The sequence below is a fragment of the Aquarana catesbeiana genome, linkage group LG11 (genome assembly GCF_042186555.1).
Source record: "Aquarana catesbeiana isolate 2022-GZ linkage group LG11, ASM4218655v1, whole genome shotgun sequence".
NCBI classification, from domain to species: Eukaryota; Metazoa; Chordata; class Amphibia; order Anura; family Ranidae; genus Aquarana; species Aquarana catesbeiana.
This window is the reverse complement of record NC_133334.1, coordinates 164986129-165011948: the sequence shown is the minus strand read 5'-3', so window position 1 is coordinate 165011948 and position 25820 is coordinate 164986129. Positions and strand designations below refer to the sequence as shown.

Below are 25820 nucleotides of genomic sequence, written 5' to 3'. Positions count from 1 at the left end.
AAGGGGTATGAATACTTTTTCAAGGCACTGTATAAATACATAAGTGGTCCATATAGTGAACTTGGTGTTTAGTTATTAACGTTAAGGTCATCACAGAGGACAAGGGGGCACTCTTTACGTCTGGAGGAAAATAAATTTAATCTCTAAATATGGGACGGTTTCTTCACAGTAAGAGCTGTGAAAATGTGGAATAGACTCCCTCAAGAGCTGGTTCTAGCCAGTTCAGTAGATTGCTTTAACCGCTTCAGCCCCGGAAGATTTTACCCCCTTCCTGACCAGAGCACTTTTTGCGATTCGGCACTGCGTCGCTTTAACTGACAATTGCGCGATCGTGCAACCTTGCACCCAAACAAAATTGAGGTCCCTTTTTTCCCACAGAAAGAGCTTTCTTTTGGTCATATTTGATCACTTCTGCGTTTTTTTATTTTTTGCGCTATAAACAAAAAAGAGCGACAATTTTGAAAAAAAACGCAATATTTTTTACTTTTTGCTATAATAAATATCCTACAAAAATATATAAAAAAAACTATTGTTTTCCTCAGTTTAGGCTGATATGTGTTTTTCTACATATTTTTGGTAAAAAAAAATTGCAATAAGTGTATATTGATTGGTTTGCGCAAAAATTATAGCGTCTACAAAAGAAGGGATAGTTTTAAAGCATTTTTATTATTATTTTTTTTTTTACTAGTAATGGTGGCGATCTGTGATTTTGTTTGACACGTCGGACAATTTTGACACATTTTTGGGACCATTGGCATTTATACAGCGATCAGTGCTATAAAAATGCATTGATTACTGTAAAAATGTCACTGGCAGGGAAGGGGTTAACACTAGGGGGTGATCAAGGGGTTAATTGTGTTCCCTAGTGTGTGTTCTAACTGAAGGGGGGAGGGGACTGTGTAGGGGAGATGACAGATCGCTGTTCATACTCTGTATGAACAGACGATCTGTCTCTTCTCCCCACAGAGAACCGGAAACTGTGTGTTTACACACACAGATCCCGGTTCTCAGTGTGCCCTGAGCAATCGCGGTAGCCCGGCGGTGATCGGGACCTTCGGCCCCGTGGGTGAGCAGGTGGCACGCGCGTGGCCCTAGTGGCCCTAGTGGCCACGGGGCAAAGCGATGTTGTATAACGTCGTTTCGCCCAGCGGTGCCATTCTGCCGCAGTACAACTGCGACGGCTGGTCGGCAAGAGGTTAAAAAAGGACTTGATTCTTTCCTAAATGTACATAATATAACTGTATACTAACATTTATAGGTAAATGTTGATCCAGGGAATATCTGATTGCCTCTCGGGGGATCAGGAAGGAATTTTTCCCCAGCTGGATCAAATTGGATCATGCTTTACTGTTTTTTTTTGCCTTCCTCTGGATCAACTGTGGGTATAATATCCACAGCATAACAGAGGGAGTTGATTGAGCCTTTTGTATTTATATACCACATCAATCTAGACTCCTATAATTTGGAGTCTAGACTTCTGGTAAAGAGGCACTTTATTTGTTCTACGGTGGAGGTGCGCTTGAGTGACCAGCACTTGCATTTGATTTTACCCTTATCACTTGGACATTCAACAGGAGGTCCACAGTCACCTGTTCTGTTTTTCATCACCCAGAATAGCACGAACTGTTTAAATATATGTAAATTTATTTTTCCTTTTAATAACTAGTGTGACAACTTTTGTTTTTTTATAAAACTAATGTACAAACAGTGATACTGACAGTACATAAGACAAACATATATACATGTAAGTGCCAGTGAGATGCCCAATATTTACCAGGTATATTGTATGGATCCTCTATGATGATCTTCAAATCTCTTGCTGTCTCCTTCCAAGACCTAACTTACTATAGACCTATCTCTCATAGAATTATATGGGGCCATCCCAACTGGTAGACCTATCTATTCAAATCTGACTCATCTCATAGAGGACTGGATAAATGCCTGTCCCCTGTAGTTGGCATAACTCAGCCCCTCAGCACAGCCCTTTTTGGAGGGAAAATGAAAGCAGAGTTCCAGTAATTTGTTTGTTTATTAAAAGTCAGAAGCCACAAAAAGTGTAGCTGCTGACTTTTAATAAACACACACTCACCTGTCCCACAAGCCAGCGGTGCACTCAGCCCAGCTGTGTTCTTCCTCGGCGGTGCTGGCATTTCTACTATGGGCACCCGGCTGTGACAGCTTGTGGCTTCACAGCCGGGTGCCCACTGCGCATGCATGAGCGGTGCTGCGCTCTGTGTCTGGTCCTGATATCTTCTAGGACCTGTCATGTGTCCCAGAAGACTTCGGGAAGGAGAACTTCTGATCAACTAAGGCAACCGGAATAGAACTGGGAGCAGGTACCTGTCAAAATTGTGTACCTGCTCCCCCCTACTCCCCCCTCCTCCCAAACAGGGGCCGGAGAGGAGGCTTTAAAGTGGAAGTTCCACTTTTGGGTGGAACTCTGCTTTAAGTATCCAAGTTCATAACTTTTTTGGAGGGAACATTAAGTTTGAAAACTCATAACCTTTTTGGAGGGAAAATCAAATATGCAATTTCCTAGTCTGTTTGTAGGACAATTATGCATTTCTGCACAGATGGTAACCCTCACTGCTTATCTAAAAAGGGGGTCCTTTAAAGTGGAAATAATGGAAACAAAAGAGATTTAAATTGCTTGGTCTAGATAATTATCTCGGTCTGATAGTATCTGAGATAAGGCAATAAATCTCTTGTCCCTTCCCGCATGCAGTATGACTGGTGATTAATAAAACATTCCCTGTAGTATCCCACATGTACAGTACATTCCCACACCTCAAAGTTAGCTGGTTAATCAAATCGATCAATCAGTCAATCAATCACACTACTAAACCTGAATCCTTGTTTAAAATATATTTATACAAATATCTATTTACATTTTCTAATGGAGATTACACATAAATTCTTCATATGGCAACAGAGGCCTGGGCTTCTTCTAAGGCCGCACCCTGTTATATAGAATGACATCATGCATGACATCATGCATTGTGTCATATAGAGATTCTTACACTGTACTCTATACACGACAGGGCGAGCTGTGTGTTGTTGCTGTATTAGTGGGCTCTCGGGAGACCCAGACACACATCTCCTGTGGAGTTTCTTTGATGCCTTAGGTTTAAGTGCAGATTTGCCCACACTTGATGGACCGGACATTGAATTAAACACTTCCTGTTTTAAGGCTGCATGTAAGGAGGGACTCCGCTGGGGGCACCTGATGTAAGGAGGGACTCCGCTGGGGACACCTGATGGCATCTGGTGGCAGGTGACGTGGCCAGTGACACGCTCAGGGCTCCCACTGATGCTGCATTATGCATGTCCCTATCCTGGCTGAGTGAAAGGTGTACTTTTTAACCATACATCTGCCGGGGAGGTGTCCACACCTAGACTCGGAACATCCGACTTCTCCAGGTCGTCTATGATTGCCATAAAGGAACCAGTGGAACCTGCCGCACACGCCTCTCCACCAAGCATCCATTTGGATCGTTGATCCACAAGCCTGTATGACACCTAGCCGTATGGCAAACGTGTCCACCTGTTCCGGTAAGCGTATTTGCTCCTTCTATTTCAATCTGTGGATACCGAGTACTGGAACATTACCTTTGTGACTTGTATGGCACCTGTGATTATCTTCTTGTCAATCTAAAACACATACTGTTTACACTGTCGGACAGTTATATGATCATAATGTTTACTCAGTTGGACATTCATATGGTCATGGAAAAAAATTTGTTTATATGAGAATTACTTTTTCTCCACATATGGTTATCAAACCATCACGTTGCATGCCTGATTGTCACACATTTATGCATTACCCAATATTGGTATTTATGTTTAGCGCTGCATTTTTTGATTTTAGTATTTTCCACATTGTCACTACATTGTTGATGCTGGCTGCTATATGTGTCATCTTACATCCTTTTTATAGTAGCGCAACAATATCGTAATTCCATTTTTCATAAAAAGGATACGCTGTTTGCGGCCATCACTGATCTTCGTCACGTAATACAGGCAATAGTGGGAAGGGTACAGGGTGTGGAGAAGAAGGCTGCACACCAGCAGACACCTATAAAGAAGATCCACCGCACAGTGGACACACACACTATGCAACTTAGAGATCTCCAGAGGCACGTTGAAGATCTGGACAGTCGAGGGAGAAGACATAACCTGAGGGTGAGAGGTCTCCCCGAAAGTATCAGCACAGACCAGATACTCCCCACAGTGACGGCCCTGTTCAGTCAGCTCCTTGACAAACCCCGCCAAATGTCCATTAACATGGAGCATATACACAGAGCCCTCAGACCGAGAGGGAGAGAGTCTGACCCCCGAGGGATATTGTCTGCTGCCTGATGGACTACAAGATCAAGGAAGAAATCCTCAAGAAGGCCCGGAACAAGATACAGCTTGAACATGAAGGCCATGTCATCCACATCTACCAGGATCTTTCGGGTATCACTCTTAGACACCGCAGAGACCTGCACCCTTTACTGGAAGTTCTAAAAAACAAGGGTATCCAATACCGGTGGAAGTTCCCATTCGGGCTGTCTGTAACTTATCAGGGATGCTCTGCACTGCTCAGAATCCCTGAAGAGCTAGACGCCTTCTGTCACACACTTGACATACTGTTTGTGGAGGTACCAAATTGGTACGCAGACTTCAACATCTCCAGCTCACCCACTCGATCACCCAGAAAGGAACCTATGGAGGCGCAGAACACACACTTCAGGAGGCGCAGATCCCCCTTGGCTACACGACTCATCCTGCCTTTGATGTCTCAACAACAGCTGCACAGTCTTACGGCTGCTCCCTTGCCTCGCAGGGCATGCTGTGACCATTAAATCATCTCCAGGAGATTGCATCAGCACGACCAGTTAAGTTCACAAACCTGTCTCTATTTACTTTCCTGACTTGCCTGTCTTTCACCCTGATAAACCTGCAAGTTACACCCAAGAAGCTGACACTACCGAGGACCTCTTCAGCCGCTAGTACTCTACTATCACATGCAGGCATCACTCAATAGCTAAGGAACTGCTTCCCGACCTATATGACCTAAAACATCACGTTCCCTGTATGAGTCACAGAACCATTACAAGCCCCATAAACACTACAGCACTTCTCAGTCCGGATCACACATCTGACCGGCATTTCAGCAGCAGCCCAATACACCCAAAACTTCTTCATACTTAATACCCATACACTTGCCTGTTTATACGAAGTAGCAGTGCCCCCCTTCAGGGGAGGAAGTTTTTCGGATCAGAAGCCATCCAGACTTGCAGGGGGACCGCAAACCCCAGGGTCTGTGATTCCTTTTAAGTAATACAAACGTGTCTGCACCGGGAACAGGACACTTGTTGCTCCCTGCTGCCTTGAACACTGTCCTAGCTCACTCACGGCCTGGAATCCTGACGATATACCAGCCACTGGGTATAAAAAAAAAAAAAAAAAAATCTCCTCGGGATGTATTTCAGGTTAAGACTGCGAGAGCAAAACCAATAGTTTTGATGAACTTAGCCCGATACTGAGATGTTTTCCAGGCTTAAAACGGTATAATTTATTCATGGTATGGCCAGGGGTGGATTAATGTACAGGCTGGTCTAGGCTGCAGCCTAGGACCGCCAGTGTGCAAGGGCCCCCGATTGGCCATGATATTTTTATTAATTTATATATATTTATGTATATCTAGAATAAGAACCATGCCTGCGTGTTATACGAATACGCCGATAAATGTTTTTTTACCAACAGGGATCGGGTGGTCCGCCCCGGGTGCCACCCATGGGGGGGGGGGGTGTCAGGCCAGCTGTACCGCCTCCCCTGGCCCTGGGCCAGCGCTGCCAGCATACTTTAAAGTTGAGAAAACATTACTGCCAGCCCTTTCTCATGCACAGCTCCTCGTGTGTCACTCTCAATGTAAATGGAAGTCTCTTAATATCTCAATTAAAGCCGCTCTGTCTGGCCGCTCTCCTCCTCCCGCTCCACCTCCTTCCGGAGTGTAGCCTTTGATTGCAGGAGGAGAGCGGTCATATGACCGTCAATGAAACATCAGAGGAGAGCAGTCACATGACTGGGTCACGAAGAACGGCGTTAATTGAGGTATTTAGAAGCTTTGATTTACAATGAGTGACACAGGAGGAGCGGTGTATGAGAAAGGGCTGGCAGTGATGTTTTCTCAACATTAGAGTATTCTTTCCCAGGAGACTGGGGGTCTCCTGGGAGTGCAGGGGGGCTTTATAATGAAAGAGGCCTGTGTGATATGCAGGCAAAGGGGTCTGTGTACTATGCAGATGTCTGTGTACTGTGCAGGGAAAGGGGTCTGTGTACTATAGGCATGTAATATAGGTCTACCCTTTTACACATGGCACTAAATAATTTATTTTCTGGTAAAGCATGCTTAGGAGGGGGCCACACAAAAAGTAGCCTAGGGGCCCATGACCACCTTAATCCTCCACTGGGTATGGCAAAATGATTGTGTGCTTCTCTGTGCTATCCGAGTTATAGCTATCAAGGATTCAAGCCTGCTGACAGATTGCACGGCATATTTGCTAAAACTCTGTATCCCCTACCTAAACACTTACTCTCTAACTAGTATGTTTTAGACATCCTAAAACTGAAAAATTGTCTCAGGGCGCCATCTAGTGGTGAGAGATGCTCATTGGCACTCATGTACACAGAGATACTGTTAAAAGGGGTAAGCAATCTGACCAGATAATAAGCATGAGCAAAATGTTGGTCCTGAGCGACTATGCAACGGTATTGTACCTTATATACTAACATGAAACAATTCACTGTAATGACAGTTCCGATGACAAATGTCCGCACGCCCATAATCCAGTTCCGCGAAGCATATACATTACAGGTCTTTTCAGGGTCAGTTCTATCCTCCCGTTCCCACATGTTAATCCAACGCCACGTTGGTGAATCTTAGTTTTATGTTTTCAGCTGTGAATTATCTCACTGGGTCGATCACAATGGATCATACAGAATAGGACATTGGTTTGGTTCAATGTTAACCCATAGGGTCAAACACTTCAGATTAAGGGAGTAACCTATAGTGAAGATCACATGTCGTAAAACTAACGTAGTCTCCCCGTTTAGAATGCCCTGAGTAATACCAACACAATGCTGAGACGTTGAGATACACTTTAAGGACCCAGCGCCTGCACCAATAACGCAGGATACAGATCTCAATAACTGACGCTTAATCTCTACTCACCACCTGATTACAAGTGTGCCAAACTGAGGACAATAGTCTGATGGCACATCTAGACAACCACTTCCTTTCAATCAAACCACCTCCCATACAGTGGCATCCTAAAAGTGACATAACTCTATATCTCAACAAATTCTCCAGACGCCACTGATATCTTCCGGCCTATACATCTCCCTATCTGGACAGGTGAGTGGGCTCTCACCTGTTGCCGGAACCCCCCACTTCCCAACCCTACGTTTAACCCAAGATCCCCACGTCTTTTTATACCCGAATACGCACTTCAAAAACCACTGTCCCCCTAGGTTATACCTTTTAAACGTTTTTACCTATTAGAGGTTAACCCTCCTATCTACCACAGCTCTCGTAACCTTTGATCCTCCAAGGCCTAATAGACCCACATAACTACATTAGCAATGGCCTCGACATCCCCTAAATTTAGTACACTTCAGATCAAAATCGTCTCTCTAAATGTAAAAGGACTTAATGTACCAGAAAAAATCTCAGCTACTCTTAACTATGCAACGCAGTAAAGCAGATATACTATTTCTGCAAGAAACTCATTTTCGTACCGACTCGACACCAAAATTACAATTACAAATACATTCTTCCCCATCGCGTACCACTCTACGAACTTTGAGTCCAAATCCAAAGGGGTCTCAATAATAATGGCAAAAAACGGTCCTTTCCAACTGACCGACACAATGATTGATGATAAAGGCAGGTTCCTTTTCCTAAAAGGATTCTATAAGGGCAAAGGACTCACTTTAGCAAACATATACGCCCCAAACACTAAACAGGTAACATTCTTCCGTGAAATCGTTCTGTCACTGGCAGTTTTTCAAGAAGGCACCCTAGTGTTTGGAGGAGACTTTAATGTCCCCCTAAACCCTCTTCTCGATACCTCCAATGGCATTTCATCTCTCCCCTATCCTGCTACTGCTGCAGAAGTTGACCATCACATTAAACAATATTTTATGGAAAACAAATCTGCTGATACTTCCCCGCTTATTAATTGGGAAGCCTATAAATGTGTCATACGGGGCGTACTTATCGCAGCAGCTGCTAAATGAAAAAAAGAAAGACAGAAACAGTTTATTGATCTAGCCAACCAGATACGTCGGCTGGAAAAAGCACACAAGCACACACAAGTCCTAGACACTCTAAACACACTAATACAATCCAGAAAAGAGATGCTAGAATTAATTGGCAAACAAACTAGACGCAAATACATCCTTTCCCAAAAGAACTTTTATTAATATGACAACAAGGCCACATGTAAACACATCGACCTCCCTTTCCGAATGCTAAATCTTATACTCATGCTGTATTCCAATCCAACTGCAAAGGTACGAGTCAACGGCCACCTATCGGATGCCTTCTCCATTTCAAACGGTACTCGCCAGGGTTGTCCCTTATCCCCTTTAATATTCGTTCTCACGCTGGAACCACTCCTTAGGTGCATCAGAGCAAATCCAGACATTAAAGGAATGAAAGTAAATCAACAAACTTACAAAGTAGCAGCTTTCGCTGACGATATACTCCTTTTCCTGACTGAACCATTGATGACTATCCCAAACCTACTTCAAGATCTTGAGCATTTTAAACTCATATCGAACCTCCAAATAAACTTTTCTAAGTCAAATGCCTTGAACATTACTCTACCCACTGAGTTATGTAAACAATGCCAACACAACTTCCCGTTTAAATGGAACAGTCACAAAATGTTATATCTAGGCATCCAACTCACTACCTCCCTATCTGACCTATATGCTGCAAATTATCTGTCTTTACTACAAAACATCTTACGTGACTTAAAGAAATGGTCTTTAGGACTTTTTCTTGGTTTGGAAGAGCCGCAATCATTAAGATGAACATCCTACCTAGGGTGTTATATCTACTCCAGACGATCTTGATCAAACTCCCACCTGCTTTCTTCAAAACTTATCAAAGAGCATAAAATAGAGATAAGCTCCACGCTCAGGATAATAAATAATACTAGGTGGCAGCCTCCCCTAATCAGTCCCAAAAAGGAACATACAGAGAATAGATATTAAGCAAATGGGGTGAGTGGCGCTACCTATTGGCTATCGAGTGAGGGTCATGTAAAATGTATGTGCCAGATGTATCTACATAAGTGGTAAAGAGTATATATATATATATATATATATATATATATATATATATATATATATATATATATATATATTATATATATACCCTAATGGTGCAGGCACCGTGCAATCATAACTGTGTGATAAATTAATTCAGAGTGAGAAAAGGTACCCAATGGGCCTGACATATATATTAATGTAAGTGTATGACAATAAGTAGAAGTAACAGATAAAGGTGACCTAAATATGTCATTTTTTTATCAGATAATGTGCCTCAGTAAGGGCCATAAACCCATAAAAATGTATAAAAAATGTGTCAATAAATCACCCCAAAAATGTGCCTCAAAGGGGCCATATACCATAGAACAGAGATATATAAAAACTATATTATAAAAAACACATAAATGCAGCAAAGTCCAAAAATATATATATATATATGCACATAAAAAATCCTAATGAAAGTGGTAAGGGTGGACAGGTGAAAAACAAAAAACAAAAAATACAAAATAAACAGTAGTGAAGCTCCAAAATGGCCAAAAGTCCAAAGTGTTCAGGTGACTCTTGTGTTCAGAGAATCAGGTGACTTCTGTGCTCCCCCTAGTGGGTCCCCACTCACCAGCTCCCTACACCCCTGCAGGGGTAATAGGCAGGTGTGATTATCCTGAGATGATATATTGGTGTCTCTGCTCGGGGTCCGTATCTGACTCCTATGTCCTATAGGGCCTTTACAACTCGCTCCACCCAGTTAGGATATCCAGAGGGGTCTCGCCAGTCACTTTTCCCAATAATCGATTCGTCAGCTAGTCAGAGATGGATCCTGTGTCCAGCGGGGCCGCTCATTGCACGGTGCACACAGCGCGGGGAGGAGTGCGGGATCTCCCAGTGACTCGGTGAGTCCGGTCTTGGAGTATAGGCCACAATGACACGTAGACTGGGTGCTGTGTACACGGAGCTCACATTTAACATTTTATCAAAGAGCATGTACGGAGTTTATCTGGAATACATTATGACCCAGATTTAGCTTTTCAAAACTTACTATCCCTAAACTCAAGGGAGGCTTAGGCCTACCCGATTTAAGAAAGTATCAGCAAGCCTGTCACTTAACCAGAATCATCGACTGGAATATTCACTCCAAAATTAAACATCAGTAAATAAAGTGCTGTGCAATTCATAAGAGTCCATAAATTGATAAAAACACAAGTGGTGTTGGTGTAGATAAACAAGCAAATTGAAGTGCAAGTGACACGCAGGAAACAAATCTCAAAGACGGGTATCAGTGATCCCTCCACCGCACACAGATGGCCTCTCACCTCCCAAATTCGACCTGAAACAGGTCACACAGCGAGCGTCAGTGTAGTTGACACAGCAATCCAAGCACTCTGGACATAGCCGCTCCAGGATGCGTCTCAGTCAACATAATATGGCATGTGGAAAGAGATAACAAAGCGATCTAATGCTCTCTGTATGTTCAATCTTTTATTAAGGTAAAAAAGATAAGTTGCACTTACATGTAACGGCACTGATGAAGTCCCGCCTACGGACGTAACGCGTACGGGGGGTCAGGTGTTCGCATGACGTCACCCGCGGCCATCTTGTTCACTATCAGTTTCATTTGTCCGCAGACCTGAGTGCCGTTATATGTAAGTGCAACTTATCTTTTTTACCTTAATAAAAGATTGAACATACAGAGAGCATTAGATCGCTTTGTTATCTCTTTCCACATGCCATATTATATTGGCTGAGACGTATCCTGGAGCGGCTATGTCCGGAGTGTTTGCTTGGATTGCTGTGTCAGCTACACTGACTCTCGCTGTGTGACCTGTTTCAGGTCGAATTTGGGAGGTGAGAGGCCATCTGTGTGCGGTGGAGGGATCACTGACACCCGTCTTTGAGATTTGTTTCCTGCGTGTCACTTGCACTTCAATTTGCTCGTTTATCTACACCAACACCACTTGTGTTTTTATCAATTTATGGACTCTTATGAATTGCGCAGCACTTTATTTACTGATGTTTATATGAGATTTTTATTGAATTAGCCTTTAGCGTCTGCTAGCAGTTTAATATTGCCTGGGTCCTCCTGGGTTAGCGCTGGATACTCTTTTTTGTGTTTTACTCCAAAATTAAAGACTGGGTCCAATTGGAAAAATCCTTATCACTTTTCCGCTGGACCAAGCCCCATGGTTGGCTTCAAAACATATCCCCCCAACATATAACTCTCACCCGTTAATCCGCCCCACGCTTGCTTCCTTTCGAATCACCTGTAATAAACATAAGATCTCATCAATCATAGGCCCGATGACCCCACTTATGCCCTGTACACACGATCGGATTTTCCGAAGGAAAATGTGTGATAGGACCTTGTTGTCGGAAATTCCGACCGTGTGTGGGCTCCATTGCACATTTTCCATCGGAATTTCCGACACACAAAGTTTGAGAGCTTGCAATAAAATTTTCCGACAACAAAATCCGTTGTCAGAAATTCCGATCGTGTGTACACAAATCCGACGGAAAAAGTGCCACGCTACTGCCCCGTTTATAGTCCCGACGTATGTGCTTTACGTCACCGCGTTCAGAATGATTGGATTTTCCGATAACTTTGTGTGACCGTGTGTATGCAAAACAAGTTTGATCCAACATCCGTCAGAAAAAATCCATGGACTTTGTTGTCGGAATGTCCGATCAATGTCCGACCGTGTGTACAGGGCATTAAATTCAACCCTGACTTTACCTCGAGATTACAAGAATCCTTCCTGAAAAACATATGGCCGCACCCAAACATAAGAGTGGGACACTTCCTCAAGGGTGACCAACTAATTTCATACACCAACCTAACGGCCAAAATGTTAACTGGTACTTTCCCCTTTTGGACGTATGTTCAAATTAGACATTTTCTCGGGACCCTCGCACTCAAACCGGAATGGTCAAGATAACCCACCCCCTTCGATGACTTGTGTTTACAAACGGAACCCCAAAAACATCTCATATCTTACACATATGCTCTACTATTTTCCAATCAGAACCCCAAATACAGTTGGGCCAACAGTAAATGGGAACGAGATCTCTCCACTGACTTCTCAGAATCTGATTAGGAAACTATCTACAAACGTATCCATAAGGGAACAGTTAATATTAACGTACAAGAAAACGCATTCAAACTCCTTTCAAGATGGTATAGAACGCCCCTCATACTACACCACATATACCCAACAATCTCTCCGCAATGTTGGAGATGGGAAACAAAGACTGGGATACTGCTACACATCTGGTGGTCCGTCCCAAACTCCAGTCATTTTGGACGGAAGTCCACAGACTCATCCACCAAATAACCACATATGAACTAGACGGAACTATTTTTTTTGTTTTTTCCTACTGTACCTTTGTTTTGCAGATCTTCATCTGTATTTCCTGTATGTGGAGTCTGCGGATATGGGCTTGTAAAGTGCGGCTATTTCGTAATTTCCTTTTAGCCGCACTGGCTCCTGGGAGCTTGTGTCATTGTTCTCAGGAGCCAGTGCTCATCTCCTTTGCCATCACAACGGGGCGGGACTTCCTATGCCGCCGCCCATTGTGATGGCAACCTGAGCTGTTGACGGTGCTCCGATTTGAGGGTACTGCGCATGCGCGAGATCGGGGGTAGAACGGGCAGTGCATGCTGGTCGATCAGCAGCACAGTATCCTGGAAGAGGATGCCTGTGGGCTTCACATGCCCACAGGCAAGATGATAACCGGCAGTATAAAAATGTATACGTTTATTTATTGTGAGAAAACGGACAGCAGAAATCACTAAAAGCGGAACAAGTGAGTTATATATTTAAATAACATAATCTTTGTCATTTTTCCAAAAAAAAAACAAACAAACATTGGAAACAGTGGAACCCTGCTTTAATTTGAGTATGATGTTTTATAGTGACATTTTTATTTGCAGTCTTTGATGATTCTGTCACATATAATGGTTTTGTAAAGCTGTTTAAAGCAATGTAGAAATGTCTTAATTTTTCATTGCACTGATTCTTTCTCTCGCTAAATACTCCTGACATTATGGGTGGAAGCTAGTGGAATATGGGGGATGGAGTGGGTGGATTATATAATTAGTGGGGCTTATGAGAAAAGGGAGGGGTCAATAAGGAGGAGTGAAGTCTGGCGCCTCCCCCATCCTAAAACTTCACCAGCTGCCGCTGCTGCAGCATTGTCATTTTTGTAAACTGTAATGCAATATGACAACTTCGAGGCATTTTGTACACAGTTGGTGTACAGAATGCCTCCAGAAATGTTATTTCCTGCTTATGGTAAAGAACTCAGCACCAAGATACAAATCAGGTTGTAGTCATCCTCTGCAACAAAAATGTAATTTGTGGTGAGATACTCCCAAAGGGTTAATCAAGAGATGCAGACACTGCAACTTTGAAACAAACCAAACAATTGAAACAATGTTTGCTTGAGAAAGCTATTTGATGTTATTATTGTTATTGTTATTGGATTTTTGAAGTGAAAATACTGTGGTTTTGTAGATCTGACAAACATTACATGAATCTTATTTGTTGAAGTGTAATTCCTGCCTAATTATAACTATTCTTAAAAATGTCCCCCTCTCTCCTCCTGCTACCTATCCTGCCTTCCTGGAAAAAAAAGGATTTGTGTACATGTGATACCGCACCTCTGGCCCACGTGTCAGTGAACAGCTGACTGCACAGGAGAGGAATGCCGACAACAGCTGGGCTATGGGAGCCTATGAATGATGTCAAGGCTCCAGGAATTCACAGCCATTATCGAGCACTTACACAGGGTAGCTGGAGCTGCGGGATCACATGACTGGACTGGAGCGTGCTGACAAAAGGGAAGTATAGAGAACTTTTTTACATCAGGTAGGTAGCATAGGTATATCCAAAAATCTCTGTGCTTATTGATACTGACTGATGGGCACTGATAAGCTGCACTGATAGGCTGCACTGATAATCAGGGCACTGATGATCAATGATGCCCTGATTATCAGTGTAAACCATATACTCACTGTGCTCTGTCAGACTAGCCAGTTATCGCCTCTCCTTTCCTCACACAGAGAGAGAGTGTAAGGAAAGGAATGCTGATAACTGGTAAGTCTGTTTACATGTGACCAGCTGTGATTGGACACAGATTATCACATGGTAAAGGGCCACTGTGATTGGCCCTTTACCGCGATCTATGATCAGCTGTGTCCAAAGGTTACAGTGGTCACAGTGCACACCTGTTGCACGCCCCAGGGGGTGCTCAGAAGGCACACATGTGGGAGGGTATCCATGGACATCCTCCCCGAACTGGGGAGCCGCACTGTAGCCATCTTTTGGCTATAGAATGGGCAGGAACCAGTTAAATATAGCAAATAATTCATATATACGTATTCTTTTGTAGTGAACAATACAACCATAAATCAAATTATATAAAGTGCAACAATTATAAATAGTGCAATAAAAAAGTGTACATATCATGTGAATAAGCTTTGTTTACACTCCACATGTAATGATGTGTCCAGTTTGTGTTGCACTACCTGATTGCACAGCAAATCCTTCCTGCTGGAAATTACATCCCAAACATGAGGTCCTGAGCCCTTGATAGAAAAAGACACTGTGCCTCAAGGGTGTCCTCTGACCCTTTAAAGTTCCTTCATTGAGATCCAGCCCAAAGTCAAATATTGCATGGACAATCCAAGGCACATAGGAGGAAATAAATAAATGGAATAATGTGATACAAATTGCCAGTTTATTAAAAGCAAAAAAAAGGGTACTCACAAACATAGTAGCTAAAAGCATAACAGCACACTGCTCGAGCTGGCAGCATGGGTAGAAGGAGAGGGGAGGTGACAGTTTTGAGAATAGTTATGGTTAGGCAAGAATTCTACTTCAATGTGACAAATGAAGAACAAGTCTAGGTTTTCGTTTGGTGACTATTTAATCTTTCTGTGTTTTAATTATTTAGGTCTGGATAGATGCTGCAACTCAAATATTTTACTCATTGGGGGCAGGATTTGGAGTATTAATTGCTTTTGCCAGTTATAATAAATTTGATAATAACTGTTACAGGTAAGTTTTTTTGTTTTTTCTTCAATGTTGTTTTTGAAAAACATTTAAATTTCATGTTCATATTTACACAAAATAAAATGCTGCTGATCTTGAAAGTTCTATATTATTAACTGTTCCCTAACCAGCTCATATAGAAAGCAGCTTACAAAATTTTAAAACCAGTAGTTCGTATTTCTCCCTTAAATTGGATGTAAACCTGATTCATTCAATTTGAGCTGGGCACATATATCTGCAGTGTTTTGTTATCTCTCTTCAAAGCACTATGTCCCATAGCTGTCTCCTGCTCTGTTCTTCTGTTATCAGCCTGATAACTCCTGATAAGTTCTCCGTCACGTGATAAAAGCAGCCTGAGTTTTGTGTTGGGGAAGATGCTATACATAGATTAGCAGAGCCCTGAATGATTCAACAAACAGAGCTGAAAGTCTCTACCTATGAGTAGAGGGGGTGTGTGCCTTTCCTCCAATCAGCTGTCTTGGCTGTATGCCCAGGCTTCACTGCAGTGCTAACCAGCAAGAGAAAATATCCTAACATGATCTGAAGTTTCTAAACAGTATAAAGGGGGTCCCCTAGTTACAAACATCCGACTTACAAACGACTCCTACTTACAAACGGAGGGAGACAACAGGAAGTGAGAGGAAATCTACGCCTAGGAAGGGAAATTCTCTCCTGTAAGAGCTATTTTGGGGAAAAGGTACCTCCACTGATGCTTTATCACCAAGGCTTGTTTCCACAACAACCCAAAATTTTCAAAATCCAATTGTCATTGGGACAGAAAGTGAGGTGAAATCTTCTGAACAGGGGCACAGACAGCAAAACAAATGTCACAGGGGTGTTAACCCTTCCCTATGCTATCCAAAAAGCTTAAAAATAGTTTTTTTGGCTGGAGCTACACTTAAAAAATGTACCCGTTCCGACTTACAAACAGATTCGACTTAAGAACAAACCTATAGTCCCTAACTTGTTTGTAACCCGGGGACCCCCTGTATAAAGATGAAGACAGCAGATATACTTATGTATAGATTAGGGAGATTTGTTTAATCTCTGTGTATCTGAGGCTGTTCACTTCACTGGATATACAGTGGGGACGGAAAGTATTCAGACCCCCTTAAATGTTTCACTCTTTGTTATATTGCAGCCAATTTCTAAAATCTTTTAAGTAATTTTTTTCCTCATTAATGTACACACAGTACCCCATATTGACAGAAAAACACAGAATTGTTGAAATTTTGCAGATTTATTAAAAAAGAAAAACTGAAATATCACATGGCCCTAAGTATTCAGACCCTTTGCTGTGACACTCATATATTTAACTCAGGTGCTGTCCATTTCTTCTGATCATCCTTGAGATGGTTCTACACCTTCATTTGAGTCCAGCTGTGTTTGATTATACTGATTGGACTTGTTTAGGAAAGCCACACACCTGTCTATATAAGACCTTACAGCTCACAGTGCATGTCAGAGCAAATGAGAATCATGAGGTCAAAGGAACTGCCTGAAGAGCTCAGAGACACAATTGTAGCAAGGCACAGATCTGGCCAAGGGTACAAAAAAATTTCTGCTGCACTTGTTTCCTAAGAGCACAGCGGCCTCCATAATCCTTAAATGGAAGATGTTTGGGACGACCAGAACCCTTCCTAGAGCTGGCCGTCCGTCCAAACTGAGCTATCGGGGGAAAGATCACTGTGGCTGAGCTCCCAAGATGCAGTTAGGAGATGGGAGAAAGTTGTAGAAAGTCAACCATCACTGCAGCCCTCCACCAATCGGTGCTTTATGGCAGAGTGGCCCGACGGAAGCCTCTCCTCAGTGCAAGACACATGAAAGCCTGCATGGAGTTTGCTAAAAAACACTTGAAGGACTCCAAGATGGTGAGAAATAAGATGAGACCAAGATAGAACTTGTGGCCTTAATTCTAAGTGGTATGTGTGGAGAAAACCAGGCACTGCTCATCACTTCTCCAATACAGTCCCAACAGTGAAGCATGGTGGTGGCAGCATCATGCTGTGGGGGTGTTTTTCAGCTGCAGGAACAGGACGACTGGTTGCAATCGAGGGAAAGATGAATGCGGCCAAGTACAGGGATATCCTGGATGAAAACCTTCTCCAGAGTGCTCAGGACCTCAGACTGGGCCGAAGGTTTACCTTCCAACAAGACAATGACCCTAAGCACACAGCTAAAATAACAAAGGAGTGGCTTCACAACAACTCTGTGACTGTTCTTGAATGGCCCAGCCAGAGCCCTGACTTAAACCCAATTGAGCATCTCTGGAGAGACCTAAAAATGGCTGCCCACCAACGTTTACCATCCAACCTGACAGAACTGGAGAGGATCTGCAAGGAGGAATGGCAGAGGATCCCCAAATCCAGGTGTGAAAAACTTGTTGCATCTTTCCCAAAAAGACTCATGGCTGTATTAGATCAAGAGGGTGCTTCTACTAAATACTGAGAAAAGGGTCTGAATATTTAGGACCATGTGATATTTAAGTTTTTCTTTTTTAATAAATCTGCAAAAATGTCAACAATTCTGTGTTTTTCTGTCAATATGGGGTGATGTGTGTACATTAATGAGGGAAAAAAATTAACTTAAATGATTTTAGCAAATGGCTGCAATATAGCAAAGAGTGAAAAAATTAAGGGGGTCTGAATACTTTCTGTTCTCACTGTATGTGAGGGTTTACATCCACTTTAATCCAGCGGCCTGTTTATAAAAGAGGACCAAGTGTAAACCTTACACTTTGGATTTCCAACTGACAGTGCACTCTGCACTTCTTTCTGATTCTAAAACTCCTATATTGAATATGATTTTTATATTTACAGATAGAGTTTACATCATATTTAATAGGGTATATACAGTATATTATAGCTGCACGATTAATCGTTAAGAATCGTTATCGCAATTTTTTCCCCCTTGCGATCTTGACAAAGTATTTCCTGATTCTTTCTATGCAGAGAATTCTCTCCAAACCGAGCAGTCTGCCAAGAATCAAACCATTCTTTAGCAGTGGAACTTAAGTATAAACATTGTGACAGTTTGTCCTTTAGATCAAAGGAATACACTTTGGTGTGTAAATGAGGGAAGTTTAACCACTTAAACACTAAACCTTTTTCTGACATTTTTTGGTTTCGAGTTAAATTCATTTTTTTTGCTAGAAAATTACTTATAACCCCCAAACATTACATATATTTTTTAGTAGAGACCCCAGAGAATAAAATGGTGGTTGTTGCAATATTTTATGTCACACTGTATTTGTGCAGCAGTCATTCAAATGCAATTTTTGGGAAAAAATTACTTTACTTTAATGAATTAAAAAAAAATCTAACCAGTAAAGTTAGCCCAATTTTTTTTGTATAATGTGAAAGATTTTACTCTGCGAGAATTGCGAGAGAATCATGATCTTTTTATTCTAAGCAAAAAATTGTGATTCTCATTTTGGCCAGAATCGTGCAGCTCTACAGTATATACACACTGATCAGCTATGACATTATGACTATTGACTACCCACCATAACTCGTAGAGGCATGGTCTCTGGACCTCTGAAAATATGTTGTTGTGTCGGCCACTAAACCATCAGTAGCACATCCTTTAAGTCCTGTAATTCACGAGGTGGGTCCTCCACGGATTGGATTTGATTTTTCTAGCACATCCCACAGATACTTGATTGTATTGAAATCTGGAGAACTTGTTGTGTTCCTCAAACCACTCTTAAATTCATCAGACCAGACCAACTTCTTTTGTTGCTCCGTGGTCTAGTTCTGATGCTCATGTGCCCATTGTAGGCTGTAGACAGGGGTCAGCATGGGCTCCCTGACCGGTCCATACAGCCCCATAAACAACAAACTGCAATGCACTGTGCATTCTAACACCTTTCCAATTGAGCCAGCAATAATTTTTTTCAGCAATTTGAGCTACAGTAGCTCTTCTATTGGATCAAACTAAACTGGCCAGCCAGCCTTTTCTCTCCATTTGCATCAGTAAGCCTTGGCTGTCAATGATCCTGTCACCTGATTGATGTTTTTTTTCTTTTTTGGACCACTTTTGGTAGGTCCTGACTGCTGCAGATCAGGGAACATCCCACAAGAGCTCACGTTTTGGAGTTACTCAGATCAAGTTGTCTAGCCATTACAGTTTGGCCCTTGTCTGAGTCACTCAGATCCTTACACTTGCCCATTTTTTTCTACTTTCAACACAGCAGCTTCAGGGACAACACGTTCACTTGCTTCCTAATATATCCCACCCACTTTCAGATGCTATTAATGAGATAATAAGAAATAAATAAGAAATCTATGTAAAGCTATTTTTAATGAACAGCTGCACACTGGAGCCCTGCCTGTCTATTATTTTCCATAAAAAAGGAGAGGGGTGTGGCCCAGTGGTCCTCTGAGAACAACATTATTATGAAATATTTTTTTAACAAATGTTTTGACCAGCTCCTTTACTGGTGTATGGGCATGATCACTATAAGGGCTCACTAACATGGCCATTCATGGCCATTTTACATTACAATACATTACCCAGATCAGTGTATTTCTGCTTTCAAGAATGGTAATTTGTTTACATTCTGCTGCAGACAGATATGGCCAGGCAAATAGACTGCTCACTCCACAAAAGAATTTTTACCTTGTAACTGTTTTTTTTCTTAGATTAGTGAATGTTGTAGAAATTTACTTATTAATAAATACTCAATCACATGCAGGGAACATTTTAAAAAAAAATGTATTTTTGCAATGTAGAAGCTATGGAGAAACCATGTGGAATTCTAATAGAATCTTGAGTGGCACTTATTTAAACCTGAATTCTTGGCAAGTAAAAATATGATTAATAGTTATATGCAAGTTTTTGCCATAAAAAGTGTTTGGGGGCCTGGTACTGCCCCAGGGGACATGTATCAATGCAAAAAAAAAGTTTTACAAAGGGCTGTTTTTTCAGGAGCAGTGATTTTCAAAATGCTTAAAGTGAAACAATAAAAACTAGAAAAGGTACAATTTCTGGGGAAATTGTGAAAGTGTTCTTGCCTCTACAACTGGAGTGGGCGGAGTAACTGGGTGGGGTGGAGTGGCTTGAGTAACTGTGAAAAGTGTTAAAAAGCTTAATATTTTAAAAAGTATAAATAGTAGTAAAAAAGTTCCATCATTCGCTGAAAGAGCTGAACATTTTTTTCAAAAGTAATTTTTTTTTTCAAAAATGAATTTTTTTTAATCAAAAATGATTTTTTTTTCTTCAAAAATGATTTTTTTTTTCAACAATAATTTTTTTTTTCAAAGGTAATTTTTTTTTTCAAAAATGAATTTTTTTATTTCAAAAATAATTTTTTTTTCGAAATTATTATTTTTTTTAAAGTAATTTTTTTTTCAAAAATAATTTTTTTTTTTCAAAAATATTTTTTTTTTTCAAAAATATTTTTTTTTTTTCAAATATATTTTTTTTTCAAAAATAATTTTTTTTTTAAAAGAAATTTTTTTTTCAAAAATATTTTTTTTTTCAAAAATAATTTTTTTTTTTCAAAAATATTTTTTTTTTAAAAAATATTTTTTTTTTTTTTCAAAAATGATTTTTTTTTTTTTCAAAAATTATTTTTTTACTTTTTTCCAAAATTTTTTTTTTTTTTCAAAAATATTTTTTTTTTTACATGGGGCGGTCATAATGTTTTGGCTGATCATGGGGTGGTCATAATGTTTTGGCTGATCATGGGGTTGTCAGCTTTTGTCACTTCCCACTCTAGTTTTGAACATTTCGCCATTCATTCCTATGGGACCAATTTCGCCACAAAAACGTCATTTCGTGGACCATTCAGCAAAACATTCCACAAAGTAATAACACACCAATCGGGAACAATCCGCTCGTTTCGGTATATTATTTGTCTCTGTAGTGTGAAAACTGTGGGAGGAGTCTACAAGCATTATCAAGTCTAGCAGATGAAGTCACATGCATTTGGAGTGTCTCAGCATCTTGTGTTTACAACCACTGTTTCCTAGCAACGCTCATGCCCTGTTTATGCTTCCCAAATACTACTTCATCAAAACTGCCCCATCAGAATTACCCCATCAAAACTGCCCCATCATATTCCTCTATTATAAATCAGTACATGGTGTGTCTGTCCCCTCCCCCGGGCTCTGTAATCAGCTGAGATGCTCCAGCCACCTTCCCCCCTGTGTATAACAGAAGCTTTGGTAACCATGGCAACAAAACAAACACTAACAGTACACTCTGATTAATGGCTAAAATTTCCTGAAATGACCTCTAAACAAATGGCCGTATTTTAAAAACTATACATCCTACAGCGAAGATCTTTATATTGTGAGAATCACAAGACCCAGACCTAGATTTTGATGTATAGTATGTCTCTGAAATATTAAAAATGAAGGCACGGTCGCAGTTTAGAAATTGCCCTTCAAATTTGGAGGGGGCTAGAGTGTAGTTTCAATGAATGTCAATGGACGGCGTGAGTTGCAAACAAATGGTCATATTGTGAAAACTATCAGGACTATGGCTTAGCCGTGGACATGTTTAGTGGCAGCAGGGATAGCTGAACGTTTTGATATAAGATTTGTGTAGGTGGGCTTGAAAATGAGGGAGTGGCGGCAGTTTAGAAATCATGTTCTGATTTTCCAGCTTTTGTCATCTCCCACTCTAGTTTCCCCATTCATTCCTATGGGACCAATTTCGCCGCAAAAACGACGATATTTCGTGAACCATTCGGCGAAACGTTCCACAAAGTAATAGCACACCATTCGGGAACAATCTGCACGTTTCGGTATATTACTTGTCTATGTAGTGTAAAAACTGTGGGAGGAGTTAGGGTGGTAAATTTGGCTATAATAATAAGAATAATATATATGTGAGATAACAGTAAGTGGTCTTGCTATGCAAGAACACTTAATGAAATATTCCTTTAAATGTCATGCCTTGGGGGTCCCCTTAGTCTGCCTGTAAAGTAGCGCATCTTTCTGATGTTTAATACAGTACCGCAGCAAAATGACATTTCAAAAGGAAAAAATGTAAAATTGCTCGTGGCTGTAATGTATTGTCGGCTCCCGGTAATATAGATGAAAAACCATTGAAAAAAAATGCATGAAGTCCCCCCCCCAGTCCATACCAGGTCCTTTGGGGCTGGTATGGATGTTAAGGGGAACTCCCCTGCCAAAATGTAAAAAAAAAAACTGGTGTGCCCCCCCCCCCAAATCCATACCAGATCCTTATCCGAGCAAGCAGCCATGGCAGGCCAGGGTAGGGGGGGGGGCAAGCGAGCGCCCCCCCTCCTGAACCATACCAGGCTGCTTGCCCTCAACATGGGGTGGGTGCTTTGGGGTCCCCCCATATTGATGGGGACAAGGGCCTCGTCCCCACAACCCTTGCCCGGTGGTTGTGGGGGTCTGCAGGCGGGGGGCTTATCGGAATCTGGAAGCCCCCTTTAACAAGGGGGCCCCCAGATCCTGCCCCCCTTATGTGAATGGGTAGGGGTACATTGTACCCCTACCCATTCCCCAAACAAATGTCAAAAAAGTAAAAAGGACAGGAGACAGTTTTTGACAATTCCTTTATTACAAAAAAAAAAAGTGTCCCGCGATGTCCATCCATCTTCAATTACGTCACCCGACGGACCTGAAAAATAGAAAAAAAAAAGCTCCACCTCGATGGACACCTGTCACAGCCAAGAAACAGCAGTCAGCGGGATGCCTCTCATTGAAGCGGAGCTTTTTTTTTTTTTATATTTTTAATTAACCACTTCAATACAGGACACTTATACACTCTTCCTGCCCAGACCAATTTTCAGCTCTCAGGACTGTCACACTTTCAACGCCAATTACTCAGTCATGCAACACTGTACCCAAACAAAAATTTTATCATTTTTTCACACAAATAGACCTTTCTTTTGGTGGTATTTAATCATCACTGGGTTTTTTTTTGCGACATAAGTGAAAAATAAGCAAAAATTTTGAAAAAAAAAAGACTTTTGCAAATTTTGCAAATAAGTAATTTTTGTTCATAAATTTGAGCCAAAACTTATACTGCTACACATCCTTGGTAAAAATAACCCAAATAAATGTATATTATTTGGTCTGTGTGAAAGTTATAGAGTCTACAAGCTATGGTGCAAATCATTGAAAATTGATCACACCTGATGCACTCACGGCCTATCTCATCTCTTGAGGCTCTGAAATGTCAGGAAAGTACAAATACCCCCCAAATGACCCCTTTTTGGAAAGTAGACAGTTCGAGGTATTTAGTAAGAGGCATAGTGAGTTTTTTGAAGTTGTAATTTTTTCCCCACAATTCTTGGGAACATGAGGAAATTATTATTATTTTTTTTTTTTTACACAAAATTGTCATAATAACAGGTTATTTCTCACACACAGCCTATGCATACTGCAAATCACACCCCAAAATACATTCTGCTACTCGTCCCGAGTATGACAATACCACATGTGTGAGACTTTTTCACAGCCTAGCCACATAGAGAGGTCCAACATGCAGGGAGCACCGCCAGGCGTTCTAGGAGCATAAATTGCACATAAAATTTCCTAACGATCTATCACACTTTTGAAGGCCCTGGAACACTAAGATAATTGAATTACACACAAAATGACCCCATTTTTGAAAGCAAACACCTCAACATATATTCTATAAGGCACAATGAGTCTTTTGAGCAGTTATTTTTTTTCAAAAGTCTTCAAAAACATGGAAAGAAAATGAAAATTTATTTTTTAACAGAAAGTGGTCAATTTATATGATATTTCTAACACATAGCATGTACATAGCAAAAATTACGCCCCAAAATACATTGTTCTACTCAGTATGGTAATACCACATGTGTGAGACTTTTACACAGCCTGGCCACATAGGTCCAACATGCAGGGAGCATTGTCAGGCATTCTAAGAGCATAAATTACACATAAAATTTCCTAACAACCTATTACACTTTTGAAGGCCCTGGAGCACCAGGGCAGTGGAATTACTCACAAAATGACTCAATTTTGGAAAGCAAACACCCCAGGTATATTTTGTGAGGCATGGGCTGCAGATAGGTACTCGGGTAAACTGATGGGCTGCAGATAGGTACTAGTGTACTCTGATGGGCTGCATATAGGTACTCTGGTAATCTGATGGGCTGGAGACAGGTGCTCTGGTTATTCAGATGGACTGGTGACAGGTACTCGGTTACTCAGATGGGCTGGTGACAGGTACTCAGGTACTCGGGTACTCTGATGGGCTGGTGACAGGTACTCGGGTACTCAGATGGGCTGGTGACAGGTACAGGTGCATCAAAATGGGGACAAGGTGCTTTGGGTAGACCCCAAAGCAGCCTCCCTATGTTGAGGGCAAGTGGCCTGGTATGGTTCAGGAAGGGGGGGGCCCTTGCTCGTTCCCCCCCCCCCTTTCCTGGCCTGCCATGGCTGCTTGCTCGGATAAGGGTCTGGTATGGAATTTGGGGGGCCCCCACGACAATTTTTTAAAATTTTGTCACGGAGTTCCCCTTAAACACTTCAATACACTTTGTTATACATATACTACACTGCCTGCACTGACTGAATATAGAGCCTACACTGAATATCTAGTCTACACTAAATGCAGAATATATATATATATATATATATATATATATATATATATATATATATCTCTGTCCACAGTCACACACTATACACGGCCACTATGTAAGCAGCCTTATATAGTGTGAGGTGTGAACTTAGTCCCCCTGAGCCATGATTGGCCAAAGGTACCCTGCCTTAGGCCAATTATGGCTCTCGCAGAAAAGTGCTGTGATTGGCCAAAACATGCAGGTCAGGTGCATGCCTTGGCCAATCTTCAGACATCAATGCACTGCGATCTCGCAGTGCATTATGGGGAGTTCCACGGTGCTCGAATTTCCCGCAAACGAACTTATGTTCGACTCAAACATCGAGCTCATCCCTATTGGTAAGGTTGAAGAGTGTATGTGTTTGTCAATATCATTTTCAATATCCCTGTATATTGTGTTCTCTGAAAAGCACATCTTAAAGTTTTTTGAACTTGTCAGCACTCTCCGCTTACACCACCAATAGTGTTGGGCGAACAGTTCGGTCCGAGCACAAGTTTGCGCGGAACATTGGCTATTCGTCCGTTCCGTGAACATCCGAATTATCGGTGCATTCAACCGTTTGTTCGGCCCACCGAATTGGGAGCCCTGATTGGCTGAAGCAATAAAAGCTTTTCCCAATCAGGCCACATAGTACTGTCAGAACCATGATTGGACATTGTCATGATAAATCTATCCATTAATGGCTCATTACTCTTAGTTCCAACCCACACTATAAAAATATTCTTCTTATAGCGGCCATTTGCAGTGTAATATTGGCATGGAGAGAGCTAGAACAGGGCTCTGTTCAGTGCTACTAGTGAGTTATTGTGCTATAGTGGGCTATTGTGATTCTATTTTGAGTGTAAAGTATTAGTTTAGAGTGAATC

At 41.5% G+C, this 25820-nt stretch overlaps 1 protein-coding gene across 1 annotated transcript in view; it reads left to right on the top strand.

Moving 5' to 3' along the window:
• SLC6A2 (solute carrier family 6 member 2) overlaps positions 1-25820 on the top strand; it is a 1144495-nt gene that overhangs the window by 456611 nt on the left and 662064 nt on the right. Inside the window, exon 7 of the mRNA XM_073605017.1 lies at positions 15277-15380. Within this exon, the coding sequence (XP_073461118.1) occupies positions 15277-15380 (104 nt within the window). The remainder of the gene's footprint in view (positions 1-15276; positions 15381-25820) is intronic.